This window comes from Syngnathus acus, chromosome 12 (genome assembly GCF_901709675.1).
Source record: "Syngnathus acus chromosome 12, fSynAcu1.2, whole genome shotgun sequence".
Lineage (NCBI taxonomy): Eukaryota > Metazoa > Chordata > Actinopteri > Syngnathiformes > Syngnathidae > Syngnathus > Syngnathus acus.
This window is the reverse complement of record NC_051097.1, coordinates 1,513,073-1,536,042: the sequence shown is the minus strand read 5'-3', so window position 1 is coordinate 1,536,042 and position 22,970 is coordinate 1,513,073. Positions and strand designations below refer to the sequence as shown.

The following is a 22,970-nucleotide window of genomic DNA, read 5'->3' as shown; positions in this document are numbered from 1 at the left end:
ATCGCCTTCACACAATAATAATAGAGAATGGTGTAGAATTTCGTGTGTGAAGGCCATCGCCTTCACACAATAATAATAAAGTGAATGGTGTAGAACAGGCATGGGCAAACTACGGCCCGCGGGCCACATCCGGCCCACGGGGCCGTTTAATCCGGCCCGCCAACCCTGAATAAACTGTATTATTAAACTTTTTTTTTTTGGTCATTTTGCCTGCAATTACTGCGTTTCCCCAGTAGATGGGGAACCGCTCGCCTGCGCATTTACTACCGGAAGCCGTGTTAGAAAGCTCGGTGCACACTCACAAGTGCGTGTACGTTCTCAGTAGTACGGACACGGCGCACTCGCGCTCTATTTCTATCAGTGCCGAATTTAGAGCGTGGGCTGTGACGTCAGCATTCTTGTAATTCACGCACTGAGCTTTCAGATGCAATTTTACGCTAAAGCCACCCACAAACCTTTACCTGGAATCCTTCCATTAAGATGAGTGGCCCAAGGAAAAGCAAGGTGGACACTGAGTGCCGAGTGTTTAAAAAAGAGTGGACAATTTTGGCTCGACCTACGCGACGTGACGTTCAGCCACATGAACATCAACATCAACCCGTCACAGATCTAGGTAAACGGACCAACACCTCGGATCTCTCCTAAGAATTGCCACAACAAATTTTACTCAGAGGCGAATGCCACATTCACTCAAACAGGCACTCCTATATACTTCCTGTCCTGTAGCCTGCATGGCATGGAGAGCAGTGAACAAAGGAAAATTGTTTGGTAGCACTGGAACAGACAACAAAACATCACTCAGCTCACGGTCAAGACGCAACTGGTGTGAAATGGACATTTGTATTGATTGTTGAGTAACTTTATCGATTTGAATGGTCAATATAAGTTGAAATGTGAAGTTTGAGTACTTGTTTCAAAGTTTAAGTGTGTCAATTTAGACAAATGTTTATCTTGAAATATAAGACCAGACAAATGTTTATTTTGAATTACAATTACGATGAGACAAAATGTTTATTTTTACATTCTTTATTTTCTGTTCTTGTTTAAAGGTTTTTTACCTGATATACAATCAACATTACAACCTTAATTGGGACCTAAAAGGAATGTAAACCCAATTAAAGCAAAACTAAATGAAGATTGGAGTTGTCCCTTTGCATTCTTCAGACCAGGCTTTTGTCAAGTTTAAGCAAGAACTGGGTGAAACATTGACATAACTTGACAATGGCTGTGGAATAATTGGAGCCTCACTGACAATGAGTTCCATACACTGACTTCCGGAGTAAAGAGATTTACCGTATTTTTCGCACCATAACGCGCACTGGATTATAAGGCGCACCATTGAATTTTTTATTTTAGAAATTATTTCATATATAGGGCGCACTGGATTAAAAGGGGCATAAAATAGAAGCTATACTGCAACAAACTGAGGTTGACTAGGGTTGCGGTATGCATCCACTAGCCAATAACCAATGAGCCCTCTGTAAACAATCGCGTTTCTGAAACTATCTCCTATAAAATGATCGGAACTGACTAAAGTTCGATCTAACACATTGGTACTGCTTACTTATGTTTCCCTTCCATATCGATCCGTAAATTTACTCAAAACATTAACGGAGCAGCCTATTTTGAAATGAAATAGCCTCGTGCGTACAGCAGCTATCATTATAGCATTAACCACCCACAAACTCCCATGAGCCTCAGCTCGCAGACTCCCATGAGCCTCAGCAAAGTGTCGTGGCAGCCCCCTGTAAACAATCACGTTTCTAAAAATCTCTCCCATACAAGTGATCCGAACCGACTAAAGACTGATTTAACACATTGGTGCTGCTTATTTATGATTCCGTTGGATATTGATCCATAAACGTACTCGAAAACATTAACGGAACAGCCTATTTTGAAATGAAATAGCCTCACGGGTACAACAGCTATTCAGTGACACCCCCTGACCACGGTTGCTGTAATGCTGGGAAGCGATGCGACCTTGTAATTTGCTAGTCGTACTAAAACGTACTGAAACATTTAGGCAGAGCGCTGTGTACAACCAGTATGGATCAACAAATTCATCAGTTGATCCATATATAAGGCGCTCTGTATTATAAGGCGCACTGTGGGTTTTTGAGTAAATTTTAAGTTTTTAAGTCCGTCTAATAGTGCGGAAAATACGGTAACTATATTGTACTCCCCGGGAGCCCCAGCCGCAATCGGCGGCATTCGGGGAGTCCGCGCCGCAATCGGCGGCATTCGGGAGTTTGCACCGCAATCGGCGGCATTCAGGGAGTCGGCGCCGCAAGCGACGGCATTCTGGGAGTCCGCGCCGCAATCAGCGTAATTCCGGGAGTCCGCGCCGCAATCAGCGGCATTCAGGGAGTCCCCGCCGCAATTGGCGGCATACGGGAAGTCCCAGCCGCAATTGGCGGCATACGGGGAGTGACTATAATATATACGTAGATCTGTGGAATAATTGGAGCCGCAACTGACGACAAGGCTGACATCAGAGCCGCACTTCCGGAGTCAGCGGAGTTGTTTATAAGTGACTCAGAGGACAAAGATTTCAATGAATTTAATCCTTTGGAGTGACACGGATGGTTCGATAAAGTTGTTATTTATGTTATAGTTACCGTTTTTTTCCGTGTATAATGCGCAAAATTTAACTAATTTATTGTCCTAAAATCTGGGGTGCGCATTATACATGGGTACAAATTTATTTTAATTTAAATTTTTTTTTTTTTTTTTTTTTTTTTTAAGAAAATCATGGTACAACAAAACCAACAACAGGACTGATCGACAATAGTGTGTTTGTACTGTGCTCTGGTCATTTCGTCAAAGAAGGGATAATAGTCCTCTTCTCTTCTTGACTGACAATGAATGTGATAGTTTAATACAATCAGCAAATAACAAAATGCGTATTACAGGTAATATTTTATTTCACAACACTTTGCCTTGTTCCTTTCGTCTCTGCTGTTCACTTCAAACACGCTCCATACGAACGCAATGCTCTCGTATCAGACGCTTGCTCGATCACCTGCTCGTTTGCTGTCACAATGTACCCTACACAAATCCGAAACATTTGTTGCGGCTCCGAGTCACGACGAGGGGCAAGTTTTGGTTTCTAAGGGTGTTTTTATTCCTCTTCAACGTCTCTCCCATACAGAGCCGCCTTTTTCACATGTCCGCACGTCACTTTCCTCTCTTTTCATCTGATCGCGGTGGTGCCTTTACGGGCAGTCGGAGAAATCAACGCCAACAAAAAAAAATACATCCAGCCTAGTTAAGACCATACCAAAGACTATAAAAATGGGACCCATTGCCTCCCTGCGTGTGTGACGATCATTGGGACTTAAAAAAAATAAAAAAAAAATAAAAAAAAATTGGGCGCGTATTATACATGGGTACAGGCTTTTTTCCAGCATCAACATGCCATTTTTAGGGTGCGTATTATACATGGAAAAAAACGGTATTTGAACAACTCTTAATATGTTACGTCATGTCAATGGATTCAATCATTTGGAGTGACACGGATGGTTCGACAAATTTGTTATTCCTGTTGTAGTTATTTGAACAACTCTTAATATGTTACGTCAGCTACGTTCTCAGTTCCTCATTTATGTTTTTATGTAATGTTAGTATACCGTACCGTTCAGCCTGTTGTTACCTATTCATGTCTGTTCTTGGTGTTGGATTTCCCCCAAAAATGCGACATATACGCTGGTGTGACTTATATATATGTTTTTTTCATCTTTATTATGCATTTTATGGCTGGTGCACCTTATACTCCAGAGTGATTTATAGTCCGGAAAATACGGTACTGTCTAGGGCTGTGGACTCGGTCGGATTTTTGCACCGAGTCCGAGTCTGAGTCCGGCCTCTTGACCATGAGTCCGAGTCTGAGTCCGAGTCCGGCTGTCCATTTTTTCTGTTAATTCATGTGACTGCTTAGTCTTTATTCAAGGCTAATTTAGATCAAAATCTAAATAATTACAACAGTTTTGTGATGGCTTTGTCTTTATTAAACATATAAACGAATACAATAAACAGATACTTTCAAGTTTTAATCATTAATTACACCATTATAGCTCAGACATTTATCTAAACACAAATAATTAGTGACGACCCCTTATTTGGAAAGCGAAAAACCCATGTTGTACGGCGTCAGCACTATGTTCTTTTCAATAAAAACATGAAGAACTCACGTTTGCGTCAGTCAATTTTAATTTTTATAAAGGATTATTCTCATTTGATGTCTTTAAATTCATCCGCGTTCTGCCATTGAAGCGGGGTGCATTCAAAGACCAGTCGTACAGACGGAACACTCATTCACTTCACCAAAACGCAACAATATAATTACGTGAGCTCTTTGCATAAACCTCGATGCAAAGAAACTCCTCTTTTTGGGTACAGGCTACAAGGAGTATATATTACAAAGGTATACTTATATAAATATAATATAATTAAAAGCTGACACGATAGCAATGTCAAACGTGTTCATTTAAGAAAAAGCCACACACGTTTTGTGATCAAATCTTTCATAATGAGAATGATTTGAGTGAATTGATTTTACAATTTTTATCCCCCCTCCCCACCATCTGTCACTTTGCTTGGGACAAAAGGAGCCTTCAGAACTGAAATTTCTTCTCAATTTCATTCAAATCAATTCACTCAAATCATTCTCGTTATGAAAGATTTGATCACAAAACGTTTCCGTCTGTACGACTGGTCTTTGAATGCACCCCGCTTCAATGGCAGAACGCGGAAGAATTTAAAGACATCAAATGAGAATAATCCTTTATAAAAATTAAAATTGACTGACGCAAACGTGAGTTCTTCATGTTTTTATTGAAAACAACATAGTGTTGACGCCGTACGACGCCGTACGACATCGGTTTTTCGCTATAATTTGAGGTAGTCCACCCTCACCCAAAGTTAAGGTTTCATGGGAATATTATTGTCATAATTGTCTGGACCATATATGATAATTGTTTAATGGTAGTTATTGATAGATCTTGAAGATGTCAAGTTATAGGTGCATAAGACTATGTTGTTCATGCATATAGCACGTTCATTGTAAGAGGGGAAGAGATGTTGTGTATTTTGGGCTAACTCAAATTCCGTAGTAGAAAAACCCCGAAAGTGGGATGGGCATTCTGTGTTGTTCTGGTACGCCCTGTGAACGCACTGTGAGTAAGGAATAAAGCAGTTATCATTCACGTCGTTGTCCGACCTATTCTTGCTATCTAAGAACCTGGAAAATAGTAAGGATATAACATATATCACGGGTCATTACGACGAGTTTGGTGGAGTTTTTACTGCTTCTTCCAACTCCTACCGCGCTGACTGTAACCTGACACTCTCTGGCTGCGTCTTGCCTCTTTTTTTTATTGTCGGACTCGGTGGACTCGGTCAAAATCAGCACCAAGTCCGATTCCGAGTCCGAGTCCGGCAAACCATGACCGAGTCCGACCGAGTCCGAGTCCCCGAGTCCGAACCGAGTCCACAGCCCTGGTACTGTCTTTTCCTTATTTTATTATGCATTTTATTGCTGGTGCGACTTGTACTCCAGAGTGATTTATAATCCAGAAAATACGGTAGTAGTCACTCTTTGTTGATTTCTGTGACTGTATTATACTGTCCCCCAGTGGCCAATGTGAGCATACCAAAAGAAGCAGCACAATTAATTGGTCATGATGCACAAATGTACAATTTTGACCTTATATTTAATTATTTTCATGGTCGATAATTTATTTTTATTTGCTAATTTTCTGTATGTCAGATGCAGAGGTCGGTGGCTCCGCGTGGCTTTGGAAAGCATTGCGGTACACTAAAGCGAAGAAGATGGGGCGGTTTGAGACGTCAGTGGGAGCTTTTGGGCTTATTTGAGATTGATCAGCACCACGAGTTCTACAGCCTCACTTGCATGATGAAGGAGGGATTGTTTTCATCAATCCTAACCACCATTGACCATGCATCTACAGTGAGTATGGATCAACTGATCATGCGCATCAGGAATTTTAGACATGTCATCAAACACAATGTGGGTGCTCCATAAAAAGTAAGGAAGATTAACATTAACGTCACAAGGCTATCTAAAGGTGAATGTAATGAAGATTTGTTTAGTAGAGCTAAGAGGGTAGAAATATTGAATGGCTGGTATTTCAATTCACATTTGTATTTCCTTCACAGTTTGATATCACCTTTTGCAGTCAGGAGAAGCGAGAATAATGAGTGAGAATATGAATTTAAAAGGCATTATTAGAAAAAAATAGAAAGTGGGAGATGGGGAAAATAGCGTCAGCACATCATCATCATCATCGGTTTAAAGTCCGCTTTCCAGGCGCCGCTGGGTTGGACTGGGTTCTCGATATGGCTTTCTTCCACCGGGAACGGTCCATGGCCATCTCGTGGTTGATGCCGAGTGCCTTCATGTCGGCTGCCACGGTCGTCTGCCAGGTCTTTTTAAGTCGGCCACTGGGTCTTGTTCCCGCTACGTTATACGACATAACTTTCTTCACCCAGTCGTTCTCGTCCTTCCTCACTACATGTCCGTACCATCGCAGTCTGCCTCTCCTCACCACATCCAATATGGCCTCCACTCCCATCTTCTTTCTCAGCTCTGCACTGGTCTTTTCCTCCCTCATTGACACACCACACATCCATCTGATCATCCTCATTTCTGCTCTGTTTAGTTTGTCTTCGTGTTCTGTTTTCAGGGCCCATGCCTCACTTCCGTACGTCATACTACTTCTGACGCAGGCTGAGTACACTTGGCCTCTCATCTTCAGGGATGGGGTCTTAGATGTTAAGAAGGGCATGAGTTCCCTGAATTTCTTCCACCCGCTTCTCACCCTTGTGGTCACTGCTAGGTCCACCCCCCCATCAGCGTTAAGCATGTTTCCAAGGTAGCAGAAGCTGTCCACCACCTCGTACATCTCCCCATCTACCACGAGCCCCTCTTGCTCAGCTGGGTCTGCTTGGGCGACTTCTCCCCTGCACCGCTTGCATTGGAAGGTCTCACTTGCAGCTAGTAGGCTGCCTTTTACTCCGCTGCATCTTCGGTGTACCCATCTCTGATAGAGATGCACCGATCCGATATCTGGATCGGATATCGGCCCCGATATCAACAAAATTGATGGATCGGGTATCGGAAAATGCAGCCGATCTGTGAGCCGATCCTTTCCTTATTGGGACGCGGGCTACGTCATACGTCAGCAGCACGTGTGCCGCGGGACGCGGCTACGTCATACGTCAGCAGCACGTGTGCCGCATGCCACGAGAGTTTTCTAAACAAACGCAAACATGGAGCGAACGAAAGAGTCAGCTGTGTGGAGGTACTTTATACTGAACACGCCAACTAGCTCGACGGCAGTTTGTAATGTCCGCAAAGCTAATGTTGCCAGGGGTGGTGGTAGTACTGCCAGTTATAGTACTAGTACTAAGCGGAGCTTGTTTTCAGGGAGCACTTCTCATTGCTGCTTAAATGAGCATTTAGAGCATCAACAGGTCATGAGTGATGTGGAACGGCACCTAATGTTTACATGTTTACTATTTATTTTAATATTTGGTTACTGTGTGCTTGATCACCCTTTCTATATTTGCCCAGTGCAGTTTCAGCTGCAACATTTGTATTTTTTTTTTAAAGAAGTTTGTATCCTAATTTACTTGAATTTAAATGCTGATACACTTTATTGCTGCTGTTGCACAATTTTTGTTACAAATAAATAGTTCATTGCATGAATCTGCTTTATCTTGTTACATTTTGTCTTAGGAATGAACTGTGTAGTCATGCCTGATGCCATTGCCTTTAGTCTTTTCTGTTCCACATGTAGAGGTATGTAGCTTGTTAAGTCAACCATAATATCGGATCGGTATCGGGTATCGACCGATACGCAAAGCCACGGCATCGGTATCGGTATCGAAACTGAAAAAGTCGGATCGGTGCATCTCTAATCTCTGACAACCCTTGCACCGGATAGAGTTAGCTTGTACGCCCTTCCCGCAAACTACACATGGCCATGCTCCTGACTGCGATATCACTCCCAGGCCAGCACCACCGACCATGACCTTTGATTTTACCGCATTCACCTTCATTCCTTTCACTTCCAGGCCGCTAGCTTCCTAGCTAGGTCTTCTCGACTGTGAGCCATCAATACCAGGTCATCCGCGTAGAGCAGCTCCCATGGTAGTCCACCCCTCACTTCCCTCGATACCACATCCATCACGATAGTAAACAGTAATGGGCTGAGCACTGATCCCTGGTGCACCCCTACCCTTACTTCAAACCCATTACTGTCGCCAACTCCTGTTCTAACAGCTGTGCAGGCTCTGCAGTAGAGAGCCATCACAGCCTTAACCAGTCCCTCTTCCATGCCCGACTTCCTTAGGGCCCACCTCACCACCTACCTTGGCACTCTGTCGAACGCTTTTTCCAGGTCAACAAAAGCGAAGTACAACCTCTTCCTCTTCTCCTGGTGTTTCTCTTGCATCTGTCGGATGACATAAATTGCGTCTGTTGTACCTTTACCAGGCATGAAGCCATACTGCATCTCGTCCACCTCTACCCGTGACCTCACCCTCCTTTCCAACACCCTCTCTAATAGCTTCATTCCATGCTCCAGCAGCTTTATGGCCCTGTATGACCCGCATGCGAGTGGGTCCCCCTTCCCTTTGAATAGAGGCACCAGGACGCTTCTTGTCCAGTCCTCCGGAATGTGCCCCTCAGCGATGACACTGTTACACAGGTCGGTCATCCACTGCACACCGACGTCTCCCGCTGCCTTTAGCATCCCTGCCACCACTCCAGATGGTCCAGCTGCCTTTCCATCCTTCATGGCCTTCATGGCTTTCCCCACTTCTGTTCGCGTGATTGGGCCACATTCACCCTCCACTTTGTCGCATCCCACCTCTCCATCCCAGTCATTCTCCACATTCAGCAGCTTCTCCATGTACCTTCGCCATACTTCCTTCACTCCTCTGTTGTCTGTCACGATGTTGCCATCCTCATCCTTCACACAGTTTGCATCGGTCACATCACGCCTCTCCTTAACCATTTGCTTCGCTATCTTGAAGAAGCTCTTTTGTCCTCTCTCACTCTCCAATTCACTTGCAAATTCTTTCCTCTTGGTCTCTTGGGCCTCCCACACTGCTGTCCGTGACGCCCTCCTTGCCTCTACATACCGCGCTCGGTCTGCCTCCCTTTTAGATTTCTTCCATACTTTATGGCACCTCCCCTTCTCATTCACCGCTCTTTCGACGCTGTCATTCCACCACCATGTCTCTCTTTGTCTTGCTTTACCCTTTGACCATCCGCACACCTCCTCTGTAGCTTCAAGCAGAGCCTTCTTTGTTGCCTGCCACTTGCCATCCACACCACCCGACTCCATCATCTCCTCCACTTCTTCTGCTATATGCTCAATCTTCTCCCTAAACTCATTTTTATTCCCTCCGCTATGTAGCTTCCACACCTTCAACTTGGGAGGATGCTTCTTAGCCCCCACCTTCTTGATCCGCAGAGTGAGGTCTCCGATGACTAGGCGATGCTGAGACACACACTCTTCTCCGGGGATTGCCTTGGCATCCCTGACCAGGACGCGGTCCTCCTTTCTGACCATGATGTAATCTATTGTGCTCTTGCAGCCACCCGAACTGTATGTTACTAATTTGGCTTCGTCCTTCTTGAAAAGCGTGTTGCACAGCACCAGCTCCAGTGCGTCTCCGAACTCCAGGATCCTCTCTCCCTCTGCGTTCCGCATGCCGTACCCCTGTCCCCCATGTACCCCCTCAAAGCCATCTGACTCCCTCCCCACGTGTCCATTCAGATCACCTCCCAGAATTATAACCTCATTCTGGGGGATCCCTGACAGCACCATGATGGACTTGTCCCAGAACGCATCCTTCTCGTCCTGACTTCTGCCAACTTGAGGGGCATAGATTGAAATTACGTTTGTCAGGGGCTTCCCAACGATCAACTTCACAAAGATGATCCGCTCATTTACCCTGCTAATGCTTAGCACTTGATCTATCCACTTTTCAGCGATAAGTACTCCAACACCACCAGTCCCTTCGTTGCAGCCTTGCCAGAAGAACTTGTACCTTCTGCCGATTGCACCCAGCATCCTTGCACTTCCACCCTTCCATCTCGACTCCTGGACACAGCAGACATCCACCCTTCTCCTGTGTAGAGCCTCAACCACCTCCCCCGATCGGTGCGACATGCTGCCGATGTTCCATGTAGCCACCCTAACACGTGCCTCCTGCCCCTCTCTATTCCGGTTCAGGCCTCCCCACAGTCCATCGGGCTGAGGGCCGTCATATAATCTACCTGCGGTTTGGCCTCCTTTTCCATCATTCTTTTTGTCGTAGGCTGATGAAAATGCCCACGGAGTACTTAAGGCTGTACCCAGCCTCTCCTGTGTTTGTCTAGCCAGACTGAGAATATTTTTGGAGCAAAACCTTTTACAGTCGGATGCCCTTCCTGACACCAACCCAAGGGGAAATTGATTTTCTGTAGGGGTTGACTCCCTTAGCCCATTCCTCTCCCGAGGAGCCCACTGGGCAGTGGTACTATTTACCCATAGTTGGGGGCTGGTTCGTAGCCACCAGGGCGTGTCCACACACCGGTGGGCCTGCGTTCCGCACGTCTCGGAGCCAAACCTCCTCCGAGTCCCTTGTAGTTTAGCCTGGGTCCGTGTTGTACCCAGTTACCATGTGTTGCCGCGTGGAGGCACTACATAGGGCTTGCTGTTAGAGAAGCTATGTACTGGCAGGGACAGACTTACGCACTCGGCTCTCCCGTTCGCATACTGCTAGCCAGCGGTGAGGGTTGACAGTGAGAAGTGACATGCACTGGGCACTCCACCAACACACTAGACGCATCACAACAACCCGACTTGGTCTTATGAAGTCAGACACACGTCAGCACGAAAGAAAAAAATAACACGAGGTTAGACTTTCTTTTGCCAGAGTTGCTTGGCAGAGTTGTTGGTGAGCTGGAGTGGGCAGCGGCAGTTGAACAAAATCCCGGACAATTTTGAAATGACCCCCGGACATTTTTTCAGGTCTCAAAAGTAGGACATGTCCGGGAAAAACAGGGCGTCTGGTCACCCTATGTAAACAAGCACTGCATTCAAGCTATTAAGTAAGCTAATGCTAGCGCTAGCATTGACGAGAAGCTAACGAATGCATTAAACACATTGTGTTACCCAAGAATAATACAGCACCTTCGATGCAATTCCACCTTCGATGCAATTCATCTGATACAACTACTCAAAATACACCCACAAGAAGTGAAAACGGCTCCAAAATCAGCAGAAAGCCTGAGGCTAATGCTATGAAAATGAGTGGAGACACACAATATTATTAAAGTGAAGTACATTTTATTATTTTTGTGTCATCTCAAACTTACGGCTTTATTGGGTCCGTCGTTTCCATAGATTGAATGAATTTAACCATCAACGAAATGAAGTCTTTCGGCAAATCCCTCTTTATACTGACAAAAGATTTCTGAAACACTCCTTAACAACCAGGACTTTGCCTACAGACGTGGGAACTCTGCTTGAAAATTTTAATCTGACCAGGCACTTCTTTGAGGTTTGTTTCTTTGAGGTCATGTTTGTTACTCGGATTTCCATTTGGCAATACCCATGACCTTGTTTGGTTTGTTCCGCTCCAACAGATGTGATGTAATAGATAAAAATACGTCATAGAAAACGGAGAAATCTGAACAGAGTGAAAAATAGCCCCCCAAAATGATTATAACAGTATCTCTGCAGCCCCTGGAGTGATATATATACACTTTTCCCACACTCCTGGATACTCCAGATACACAATAAAATTTTAAAAGCAAAAAAAGTCAATTTTCCATGACGTGTCCTTTAAATTTACAAGAAAACCCCAATAAGAATTTACAAGCTAAGCTAAGTAAGTCAGGTATATCAAGAACAAAAATTGATAAAAATTAGCTGAAGCCAAGTGCACACATTGTGCATTGTGTCAGTTCAATTCTGCCCAACACACTGTTGTGCACTGCTACGTCACAGGTAATCCCAGTGGAGCACAACCTGCTGAATCTGCAGATTATTTCATGACTGTCCGGTTTGTTGTGGAGTGCACAGTCCCAAAAATACAATACACACTCCGGGGCCATGCGGTGCACTATAGAGAGCTCCCTGCATCAGAAAGGCACAAGAAGAAAGAGCTTTGTTAAAAACTTAACAATGCGTATTTTGAACAGCATCGATGTTTATGGTTGAAAACAAACCGTCTCTTTAGACTGAAAACAATAGAGTAAGACTTTGTTTGTCCCCTCACATTAATTGTGTTTCATCAAGTTTAGAATTCTTCAATGAGCCCTGCAATAAATTTTGGTGTTTTTTTCCCCCTAACAAAACAAAATGATGCTACAGCAATTGCTTTTATATGAATTTTTAAAACAAGAGTAATAAAAATTTTGATTGTTATAATCATTTTTTTCAATGAGAAATAATAGATTCAAAGGAATTATTGGTGTTAGTATGCAAAACAAATTAAACATGTTAGTTGTGCAAACAACACAAATGTTAACATTACCCTTGATGAAAGTAAACATTCTCAATCACTTTCTCTAACCCCTTTCCACTTTAGAATCAACTGTTAGAAGATGATTTCAGAGCAGAGGACACTCAGATTCATAAGGTAAGGTGAATGTAATTTTTTCATTCACATTCATGACCCTGGTTTGTTTTGCCAATTTACATGTATGTGTGTAGGGTTTTAAGTTGGAGACATTTGCTGGCCCAGTGTTTGCCAATCTACGGCGATCTTTAGGTGTGACAGAACAGGAGTATCAGCAGTCCCTCTGCTCCGACAAGTGCTACCTTCAGTTCATCAGCAACTCTAAAAGCAAGGCTGACTTCTTCCTCACGTGAGTCACTAGGCACTGTTGCATGACTCTTTTTTTTTTTTAAGAATGAAATGAGAATAATGCAGAGATGTTGCTGTACAGCACATATTTGAACATTCATGAAAAACCGACACGCTAAAAGAGTATCTTATTGCATTATGATTCCAAACGTTGGCTGCAAAATACTTTTTTTTTCTAAATTAAATTCTTCAACACATAGTTCCTTGGAACCAAAATGGCAAAGCACTGCTGTTATCTAAATGAAACAATTCACTTCAACATAATTGTTTTGGAGTGAATTGATGTGTAAACCCACTAATCAACAACTTTTGAAATCTTACATAAAAACCTCTTTTCTTTTCTTTTTGGCTTATCCTGCTAGGGTTCACTACAGCGCATCACCCTTTTCCATTTAAGCCTCTCATCTGCATCCTCCTCTTTAACTCGAACAGCCCACGTCTTTCAATCTTTTAGTTTTACGCCAAATGCCCTTCATGGCGCAATGCTCTGCATTTATCCGAGCTTTTTGGGATCGTCCTAGGTTTACACTGGCTTGTGTCCCCATAAGACTGCGTTCTATTCACTAACAAATATAACAAATAAATGTAAGAGTGAATTAGCTCAACTGAGATGTGCTTTTCTTTGGTGTCTTTACATTGTAGGAATGATAAACGCTTCTTTTTGAAGACTCAGAATGAACGGGAAATACGATTCCTTCTGGACAACCTGAAGAACTACATGGCACATTTGCAGAAATACCCCCATTCTCTTTTGGTGAAGTTGCTAGGTATACATACCCTCATACAAGCACCTCCTTTCCCCCTTTGATCGCGGGTTCCATGTTTCACAAAATTTGTATTGTTAATACCTAATCTCTGGGCAGCATGGTGGATAGCACATCGCCTCACAGTGTGAAGGTTATGGGTTTGGGTCCGGCTCCAGCCTTCCCGTGTGGAGTTTGCATGTACTCCGGTTTCCTCCCACATCCCAAAAACATGCATGGTAGGCCAATTGAGCACTCCAAATTGCCTAAAGGTGTGAGTGCAAATGGTTGTTTGTCTCTGTGTGCCCTGTAACTGGCTGGCAACCAGTTCAGGGTGGCCCCCGGCTATTGCTCGAAGTCAGCTGAAATAGGCTACAACGCACTTGTGACCCTCATGAGGGTAAGCAGTACAGAATGGATGGATACCTATCTCTGTTTAGGCCTCATGTCTGTTTTGAGTATAATTACACTTTCGACCGCTAGATGGCGGCACAGTCATTTGAGTTGGTGTATATTTTGAAAGAACTTCTATATTTCAAAACAAAACATATATATATAGTTCTAACAGTTGCAACTATACCATATTTTTTGCACCATAAGGCGCACTGGATTATAAGGCGCACCCTCATTGAATTTTCTATTTTAGAAATTATTTCACATATAGGGCGCACCGGATTAAAAGGCGCATAAAATAGAAACTATACTGCAACAAACTGAGGTTGACTAGGGTTGCGGTATGCATCCACTAGCCAACAACCAATGAGCCCTCTGTAAACAATTGCGTTTCTCAAACTACCTCCTATAAAATGATCGGAACTGACTAAAGTTCGATCTAACACATTGGTACTGCTTACTTATGTTTCCCTTCCATATCGATCCGTAAATTTACTCGAAACATTAACGGAGCAGCCTATTTTGAAATGAAATAGCCTCGTGCGTATAGCAGGTATCATTATAGCATTAGCCACCAGCAAACTCCCATGAGCCTCAGCTCGCAGACTCCCATGAGCCTCAGCAAAGTGTCGTGGCAGCCCCCTGTAAACAATCGCGTTTCTCAAACTATCTCCTATAAAATGATCGGAACTGACTAAAGTTCGATCTAACACATTGGTACTGCTTACTTATGTTTCCCTTCCATATCGATCCGTAAATTTACTCGAAACATTAAGGGAGTAGCCTATTTTGAAATGAAATAGCCTCATGCGTATAGCAGCTATCATTATAGCATTAGCCACCAGCAAACTCCCATGAGCCTCAGCTCGCAGACTCCCATGAGCCTCAGCAAAGTGTTGTGGCAGCCCCCTGTAAACAATCACGTTTCTCAAACTATCTCCTATAAAATGATCGGAACTGACTAAAGTTCGATCTAACACATTGGTACTGCTTACTTATGTTTCCCTTCTATATCGATCCGTAAATTTACTCGAAACATTAACGGAGCAGCCTATTTTGAAATGAAATAGCCTCGTGCGTATAGCAGCTATCATCATAGCATTAGCCACCCGCAAAATCCCATGAGCCTCAGCTCGCAGACTCCCGTGAGCCTCAGCAAAGTGTCGTGGCAGCCCCCTGTAAACAATCACGTTTCTCAAACCCTCTCCCATAAAAGTGATCGGAACCGACTAAAGACTGATTTAACACATTGGTGCTGCTTATTTATGATTCCGTTGGATATTGATCCGTAAACGTACTCGAAAACATTAACGGAACAGCCTATTTTGAAATGAAATAGCCTCGCGGGTACAACAGCAGTGATGCCCCCTGACCACGGTTGCCGTAATGCTGGGGAGCGATGCGACCTTGTAATTTACTAGTCGTACTAAAACGTACTGAAACATTTCGACAGAGCGCTGTGTAAAACCAGTATGGATCAACAAATTCATTAATTGATCCATATATAAGGCGCTCTGCATTATAAGGCGCACTGTGCGTTTTTGAGTAAATTTTAAGTTTTTAAGTGCGCTTAATAGTGCGGAAAATACAGTATATGTTTTCCCTGACTTTCTAAAATGTATATTTCTATATTTTGAAGGAACTTCTATATTTCAAAACACATATATATATATAATTCTAACAGTTACAACTATATATGTTTTAACTGTGTTTTTCCTGACTTTCTAAAATTGTAAAGCGTCTTTGTGTCTGTAAATTATTTGGTTTTATTACTATAAAAAATATTATTTTAATTGTTTTTAAATAGTCTCACTCCACCGTGACCATACCTTTCAGAGCTCCTCCACTCCTAAGCACCTTCCACGTGCGTCAGGTCAGCTGACCAGTCACTGAATCTATCTCGTATCTCTTATGTATACCATTTACAGAGTGCCCCTAGTGTTCACACTGAGACACCACATAACTGAAATAACTTGTTACATGATTTTCTGTTTAATTTTTTCCTGTAAGGTGTTCACAGAATCAAAATTTCATTTTGGCAAAAGGTACAGTAAGTTTGTATAACCACTTTTTCAGTGTACCAAAGCATTCTTGTCAAGCAAATTTTCATTTCATTTGCAGAAGTACTTCATCGTTATGCACAGTGTGTTTTATCCAGATGAACGAATAAATGCCAGGTAAGAATTATTTTACTCAAAACTTGGACACAATAAATTCTAAACGTAACCTGAAAGTTGCTATGATTCGAATGGTATGCTTTACTCCTCCCGTTCCCCTTTTGGTCCCTGACCAAAGCCATGCCCCATAAATGGCTGTGGTGTTTATTTTATTTTTTATTTTATTTTTTTTAAATGTTATAAAAAAAAAATTCCCCCCCCCCTACACTCCTCCCGGTTGTCTTGGGATCGGTGCACAGACCTCCATCAACTAATTGGATACTCCTGTTCTAAAGTTAAGCCATGTGTAAATACTAGCACAGATGATCTAATGCAATTTGGCTTAATTTGATCCTGGCACAGACAGGCCTACTCTGAGTTCTGCGGCAATGTACATAGACCCACTTGCTTACTTTATCTGATGCTGTCAAAGTGCAGTGACAATGCTCTGATCACGCATGCATTACTGCGTCCTTATCCACAAAGAGGTGTCTCAATGCATGATATGAGTGCGGCACATTTAAAAGGAATGAGATGAGCTGCAATGATTGATGGTGAATGAAGTCACACCCACAACTGCGCACACCGCTTTTTTAAAAATATGGTGGCTTGCGTCGGTCTTGAAAATAGGGCCCTAAATGATACTGGTTTAACGTATTTGGGTGGAATATACACTCAATCAATATAATTATTTCAAAAATTTTCAATTTTCAGATTTGTAACAATTTTTACTCACCCTAGTTTCATAATATGCACAAAAAAACTAAAAACGCGGCGGTGCTGCGTGTGGCAGACTGAGTGTGAGTAATATGTCTGCACGGCAATATTTTAATTATTGCTTTGGTCACACCTTCTGCCGCAACAGTCTGTGATAGACCGTGTGTGACAAGTTTTAAAATCATTTAGGTCATTCAGACAGTTTTAACAAACTGTATGGCAAAATAAATTATTTTTTTAGGCAAACTCCCCTATTAGGAAATGCACCAGCCACCACCCCCATCGTCTACACATGTAATTAAGTATTATTACAAAGAACAATAACAATACTTGAGCTCTATGTATGTTAATTGGGGCTTTGTGATGCTACTTGCTAGGTACGATATAAAAGGTTGTGAAGTGAGTCGCTGGACAGATCCGTCACCAGATGGATGCCAGATTATTGTGGTCCTCAAAGACCTCAACTTTGAAGGACAGTACATCACTCTTGGTAGGGGAAAGTGTTATGTATAATTTTTTTACAATCTATATGTTTGGATTGGATCGGATGTGAATAATATGCAACGGAGGAAAATAATATGTGTGAATGTATGCACTCAGACGAACAGCGTTCCTGGCTCCTGCGGCAAATGGAGATAGACACAGACTTTCTCCGAAGCCTCAACGTATTGGATTACAGTCTTCTGCTTGCCCATCAGCCTTTGCAACAAGACGAACGTCACCGTGCTCTCTCTTTCGCTTCATTAATCATGAGAACTAAGCGGTTAGTAACTTTTTTCACAATTGTCATGTTAGGTTCAAACGAAATTGCACTGATGGCCTTTGCGTATTGTTTGGTCAGCAAACTTGGAGTGTATCAAACAACAAAACAGACCACGTCTCGGTTTGCTTCAGTTGGTGCGATTGCTTCATGGAGCAGTGTTAGTGACAGCTAAAAGTAAAGTGGAAAGGTGTCTGAATCACGTCTTAGTACAGTGCCTTGCGAAAGTATTCGGCCCCCTTGAACCTTTCAACATTTCGCGACATTTCAGGCTTCAAACATAAAGATATAAAAGTTTAATTTTTTGCCAAGAATCAACAACAAGTGGGACACAATCGTGAAGTGGAACAAAATGTATTGGATAATTTAAACTTTTTTAACAAATAAAAAACTGAAAAGTGGGGCGTGCAATATTATTCGGCCCCCTTGCGCTAATACTTTGTAGCGCCACCTTTTGCTGCAATTACAGCTGCAAGTCGCTTGGGGTATGTCTCTATCAGTTTTGCACATCGAGAGACTGGAATTCTTGCCCATTCTTCCTTGCAAAACAGCTCGAGCTCAGTAAGGTTGGATGGAGAACGTTTGTGAACAGCAGTCTTCAGCTCTTTCCACAGATTCTCGATTGGATGCAGGTCTGGACTTTGACTTGGCCATTCTAACACCTGGATACGTCTATTTGTGAACCATTCCATTGTAGATTTGGCTTTATGTTTTGGATCATTGTCCTGTTGGAAGATAAATCTCCGTCCCAGTCTCAGGTCTTTTGCAGACTCCAACAGGTTTTCTTCCAGAATGGTCCTGTATTTGGCTCCATCCATCTTCCCATCAATTTTAGCCATCTTCCCTGTCCCTGCTGAAGAAAAGCAGGCCCAAACCATGATGCTGCCACCACCATGTTTGACAGTGGGGATGGTGTGTTCAGGGTGATGAGCTGTGTTGCTTTTACGCCAAACATATCGTTTTGCATTGTGGCCAAAAAGTTTGATTTTGGTTTCATCTGACCAGAGCACCTTCTTCCACATGTTTGGTGTGTCTCCCAGGTGGCTTGTGGCAAACGCGACTTTTTATGGATATCTTTGAGAAATGGCTTTCTTCTTGCCACTCTTCCATAAAGGCCAGATTTGTGCAGTGCACGACTGATTGTTGTCCTATGGACAGACTCTCCCACCTCAGCTGTAGTTATCTGCAGTTCATCCAGAGTGATCATGGGCCTCTTGGCTGCATCTCTGATCAGTCTTCTCCTTGTTTGAGATGAAAGTTTGGAGGGACGGCCGGGTCTTGGTAGATTTGCAGTGGTCTGATACTCCTTCCATTTCAATATAATTGCTTGCACAGTGCTCCTTGAGATGTTTAAAGCTTGGGAAATCTTTTTGTATCCAAATCCGGCTTTAAACTTCTCCACAACAGTATCTCGGACCTGCCTGGTGTGTTCCTTTGTCTTCATGGTTCTCTCTGCGCTTTAAACAGAACCCTGAGACTATCAAAGAGCAGGTGCATTTATACGGAGACTTGATTACACACAGGTGCATTCTATTTATCATCATCAGTCATTTAGGACAACATTGGATCATTCAAAGATCCTCACTGAACTTCTGGAGTGAGCTTGCTGCACTGAAAGTAAAAGGGCCGAATAATATTGCACGCCCCACTTTTCAATTTTTTATTTGTTAAAAAAGTTTAAATTATCCAATAAATTTCGTTCCACTTCACGATTGTGTCCCTTGTTGATTCTTGGCAAAAAATTAAAATTTTATATCTTTATGTTTGAAGCCTGAAATGTGGCGAAATGTTGAAAGGTTCAAGGGGGCCGAATACTTTCGCAAGGCACTGTATCTGTATCTCTCCATCTGTGTGTGCTTGCATCAACGCGTAGCTTAAAAAAGGGAATAATAATATCTAAAGCCCTTTTTGATACCTTGCCTAACAACACATAAGCATATAGTCAAGAAGATAGCCTTAATGTTTTAAAAGTTGATTCGTCACACAATAACCCACAAATGTACATTATTGCAACTTCACGCGTTTTTTTTTTACTGTAGTACAAAAATGCAAATAAAAGCACAGCCTAAATTTGCAATTATATTCAGACTCTAAGATGGTACCTGAAACACATCTTTCATCATAAAATCATAAAATCCAACCATCGATTTCACACAAATGTGATTGCTCATTGCTTGACTGATTTTGTGTGTGTGTGTGTGTGTGTGTGTGTGTGTGTGTGTGTGTGTGTGTGTGTGTGTGTGTGTGCGTGTGTGCGTGTGTGCGTGTGTGCGTGTGTGCGTGTGTGCGTGTGTGCGTGTGTGCGTGTGTGCGTGCGCGTGCTTGCGTGTGCATGTGCTTGCGTGTGCGTGTGTCAATTGCTGTAGATCCGTGAATCCAAGCACCAGCCCCATCTATAGTATCCCTTCTGTTACCGGGGCAGTCCCAGAGGATGACGCCACTTTCATTTCATCACAAATTGACAGTGACTATTTGAAGCAGGCAAGAGACGGCCAAAGTGGAGAAACACATCACATTGCTGGCAATGAAACAGAAGAGCTGCCAGACTTTGAAGTCCAAAACAGACGTTTACTGCTCAATTTAAAGAATGCTCTGCATGTCATTGATGGACCTGATCAACGCTACTTCATTGGCATCATTGATATTTTTACAGTTTACAGTTTAAAGAAAAGATTGGAATATTGGTGGAAGAGACTGAGGCATCCCGGACGGACATTCTCCACAGTAAGTCCGCAGATGTACTGCACTCGGCTGTGTCAGTGGGTGCTGGAGCATAGCAAATAGATATATACTAATTTGTGAAGAGTTAAAGCAACTTACTGTCTCACAGTTCTGAGACTGAGGGGTTGAATCTCACCTTCTGCTTCCCATACGAAGTCTATGTTCTCCACACGCTTGAGTTTTCTCCATTGTTCTCTAGTTTCCTCACATATTGAAATTAAATTAAATGAATTATTATATTGCCAAAACATGCATCTATAGGTTTAACTGAATATTCTAAATTGGCCTTAAGTGTATATGTATGTGAGTGTGAATAAAAAGTAAATAGATTTGGACTAAATGATTTCAAATAAAATATAAAAAGCTAAAGAAAAGCCTAGTGTAATGAAGGAACATGATCATTATCCAGCCAAATAAAGATGTAGACTTTGTTGTAAATATTTTGGTAGACCACCTTTGATTTTGCCACACATACATGCTTGCAGCATTTTAAAGCCATGCAAACTGCAGAGTAGCTGCACAATTTATTGAAAAAATAATGATAAAGTAATCCCTCGTTTATCGCGGATAATTGGTTTCAAAAACCACCCGCGATAAGTGAAATCCGCGAAGTACGGTCACCCTCTCACTTTGTTTTTTATCTGTACATTTTTTGTGTCAATAAATGTATATGAAACCATTTAAGTGCATATTTTATTATTAGAACATTAAATAATTGCTTCAAACATGTAAATAATACATTAATAGTATAAATAACACAGATTTTTTTTATAAATACTGAAAATATAAATATTATACGTGTGTGCGTGTAACATGTTAACAAGAAGTACTGGGCACGCTAACGTGTTAGCGGAAAGATGCTAATTCGCGATCGTGCTAACACGCGAAAACGGACCTCCTAAAGGAATTTAAACGAACATTTGGAGCAATACTACATTGTCCTAAAGGTTAGACACATGTGATCGTTCATTTCTCTTGTTAGGAGACCCACTTACATCGTCAATGACTCCTGTACCACTGTAACCGACATACGTACACGAACGTAAAACAGGAAGTGGTATCGCCTGAAAACGGCCTTCAAAATAAATCACTCTAACTCAAATCAAAGCACGGGTGAATAACATAAAAATAACATGGAGAATTCTTAAATACTTTAAACAACTGTTTTAGAACAACTTTTATTCTTATACATTTTTTATAACAAGGTACAAGTGTACATACTGTAAATATGTTTTTAGTACTCTATGATTATAAAAAAAATTCTATAACAAGGTACAACACTGTAAATATGTTTTTAGAACTCTTATTGTAAAAAAAAAATTTATAAAAAGGTACAAGTGTACGCACTGCAATTGTGTGGGCACAGTTTTATTTTGACTTTTAAAAAAAAAAAAAAAAATTTGAAAAACAATCCGCGATGTAGTGAAACCGCGATAAACGAACCGCGATGTAGCAAGGGATTACTGTATATCGATATTGGGCCCTGCAATACATACAGGACTGTCTCAGAAAATTAGAATATTGTGATAAAGTTCTTTATTTTCTGTAATGCAATTAAAAAAACAAAAATGTCATACATTCTGGAGTCATTACAAATCAACTGAAATATTGCAAGCCTTTTATTATTTTAATATTGCTGAATATGGCATACAGCTTAAGAAAACTCAAATATCCTATCTCAAAATATTAGAATATCATGAAAAAGTACACTAGTAGGGTATTCAACTAATCACTTGAATCATCTAATTAACTCGAAACACCTGCAAGGGTTTCCCGAGCCTTGAAAATTACATGATTACAAAATCATTATTATAAACTTTGGAACATGCAACCTGACAACCCTTTATATCAAGTACATTGAACACTGTATTATTCCACTCTCCACCAGTCCCCAACACAAACTTCTATTGTAAGGTTCTTCATAATGGTTTACACTGCACACACCTGGAATATTAGAATGTTAAAATTAGGGGTTCTTTGATGTTAAAAAGGTTTATTTGTAGTGAATACATGCACATGTTACAGTTTTGGTACAATTAAACTGGAGGTGGCACTTTTATAATAATTGTATGGAGACTACTGTAAGGAAAATGTTATTTCCTTGATTGTGTTGGTGCCAATATTATACATATATGAAATAAATAGCAATTGTCCAATTACTAAAAGATGTGGTAAAAATGCAAAGGTTTCATTGTAACATTGGAGAATTAACATTGGTCTCTTGAATTTGAAACATTTGATAAGCTATTTTTACATTGGCAAAACACAATGGCCAATAGCCCTGTTGAGTTTCTCATCTTCACCCTCTCCTCAGCAAATATACATTCCTTTAAGCAGCTTTCTGATGAATACAAAGTTAATGTTGAACACAAGAGGTACCAGTACATCAACAGTGAATCATGAAATGTGCAACATTCAAATTTCTATGGAGTGTTTATTTAGTGGAAACTCTAAATCACAGGGTAGTATGGTGTACATGGTGTGTGGTCAAGTGCCCCAATAGTCAGTAACTGCGGGTCCCAAAACACAGATTAAAAAAAATAATAATAATAATAGTTGGCATTACACATAAAGAGATTGGCCAACATT

General features: G+C 41.8%; 1 protein-coding gene across 3 annotated transcripts in view; it reads left to right on the top strand.

The window, feature by feature from the left end:
* pip5kl1 (phosphatidylinositol-4-phosphate 5-kinase-like 1) overlaps nucleotides 1-20,750 on the top strand; it is a 31,178-nt gene extending 10,428 nt beyond the window's left edge. Inside the window, exons 2-10 of one of the 3 annotated variants that reach the window (XM_037265850.1) lie at nucleotides 5,768-5,968; nucleotides 12,613-12,663; nucleotides 12,738-12,892; nucleotides 13,534-13,658; nucleotides 16,038-16,072; nucleotides 16,149-16,204; nucleotides 17,278-17,390; nucleotides 17,501-17,663; nucleotides 20,027-20,750. In XM_037265850.1, the coding sequence (XP_037121745.1) occupies nucleotides 5,768-5,968; nucleotides 12,613-12,663; nucleotides 12,738-12,892; nucleotides 13,534-13,658; nucleotides 16,038-16,072; nucleotides 16,149-16,204; nucleotides 17,278-17,390; nucleotides 17,501-17,663; nucleotides 20,027-20,444 (1,317 nt within the window). In that variant the 3' untranslated portion in view covers nucleotides 20,445-20,750. Of the gene's footprint in view, nucleotides 1-5,767; nucleotides 5,969-12,612; nucleotides 12,664-12,737; nucleotides 12,893-13,533; nucleotides 13,659-15,900; nucleotides 16,073-16,148; nucleotides 16,205-17,277; nucleotides 17,391-17,500; nucleotides 17,664-20,026 lie in introns of those variants that run through there. The other 2 variants (XM_037265851.1, XM_037265852.1) reach the window with 2 other exon arrangements.
* Nucleotides 20,751-22,970: the final 2,220 nt, after the last annotated feature.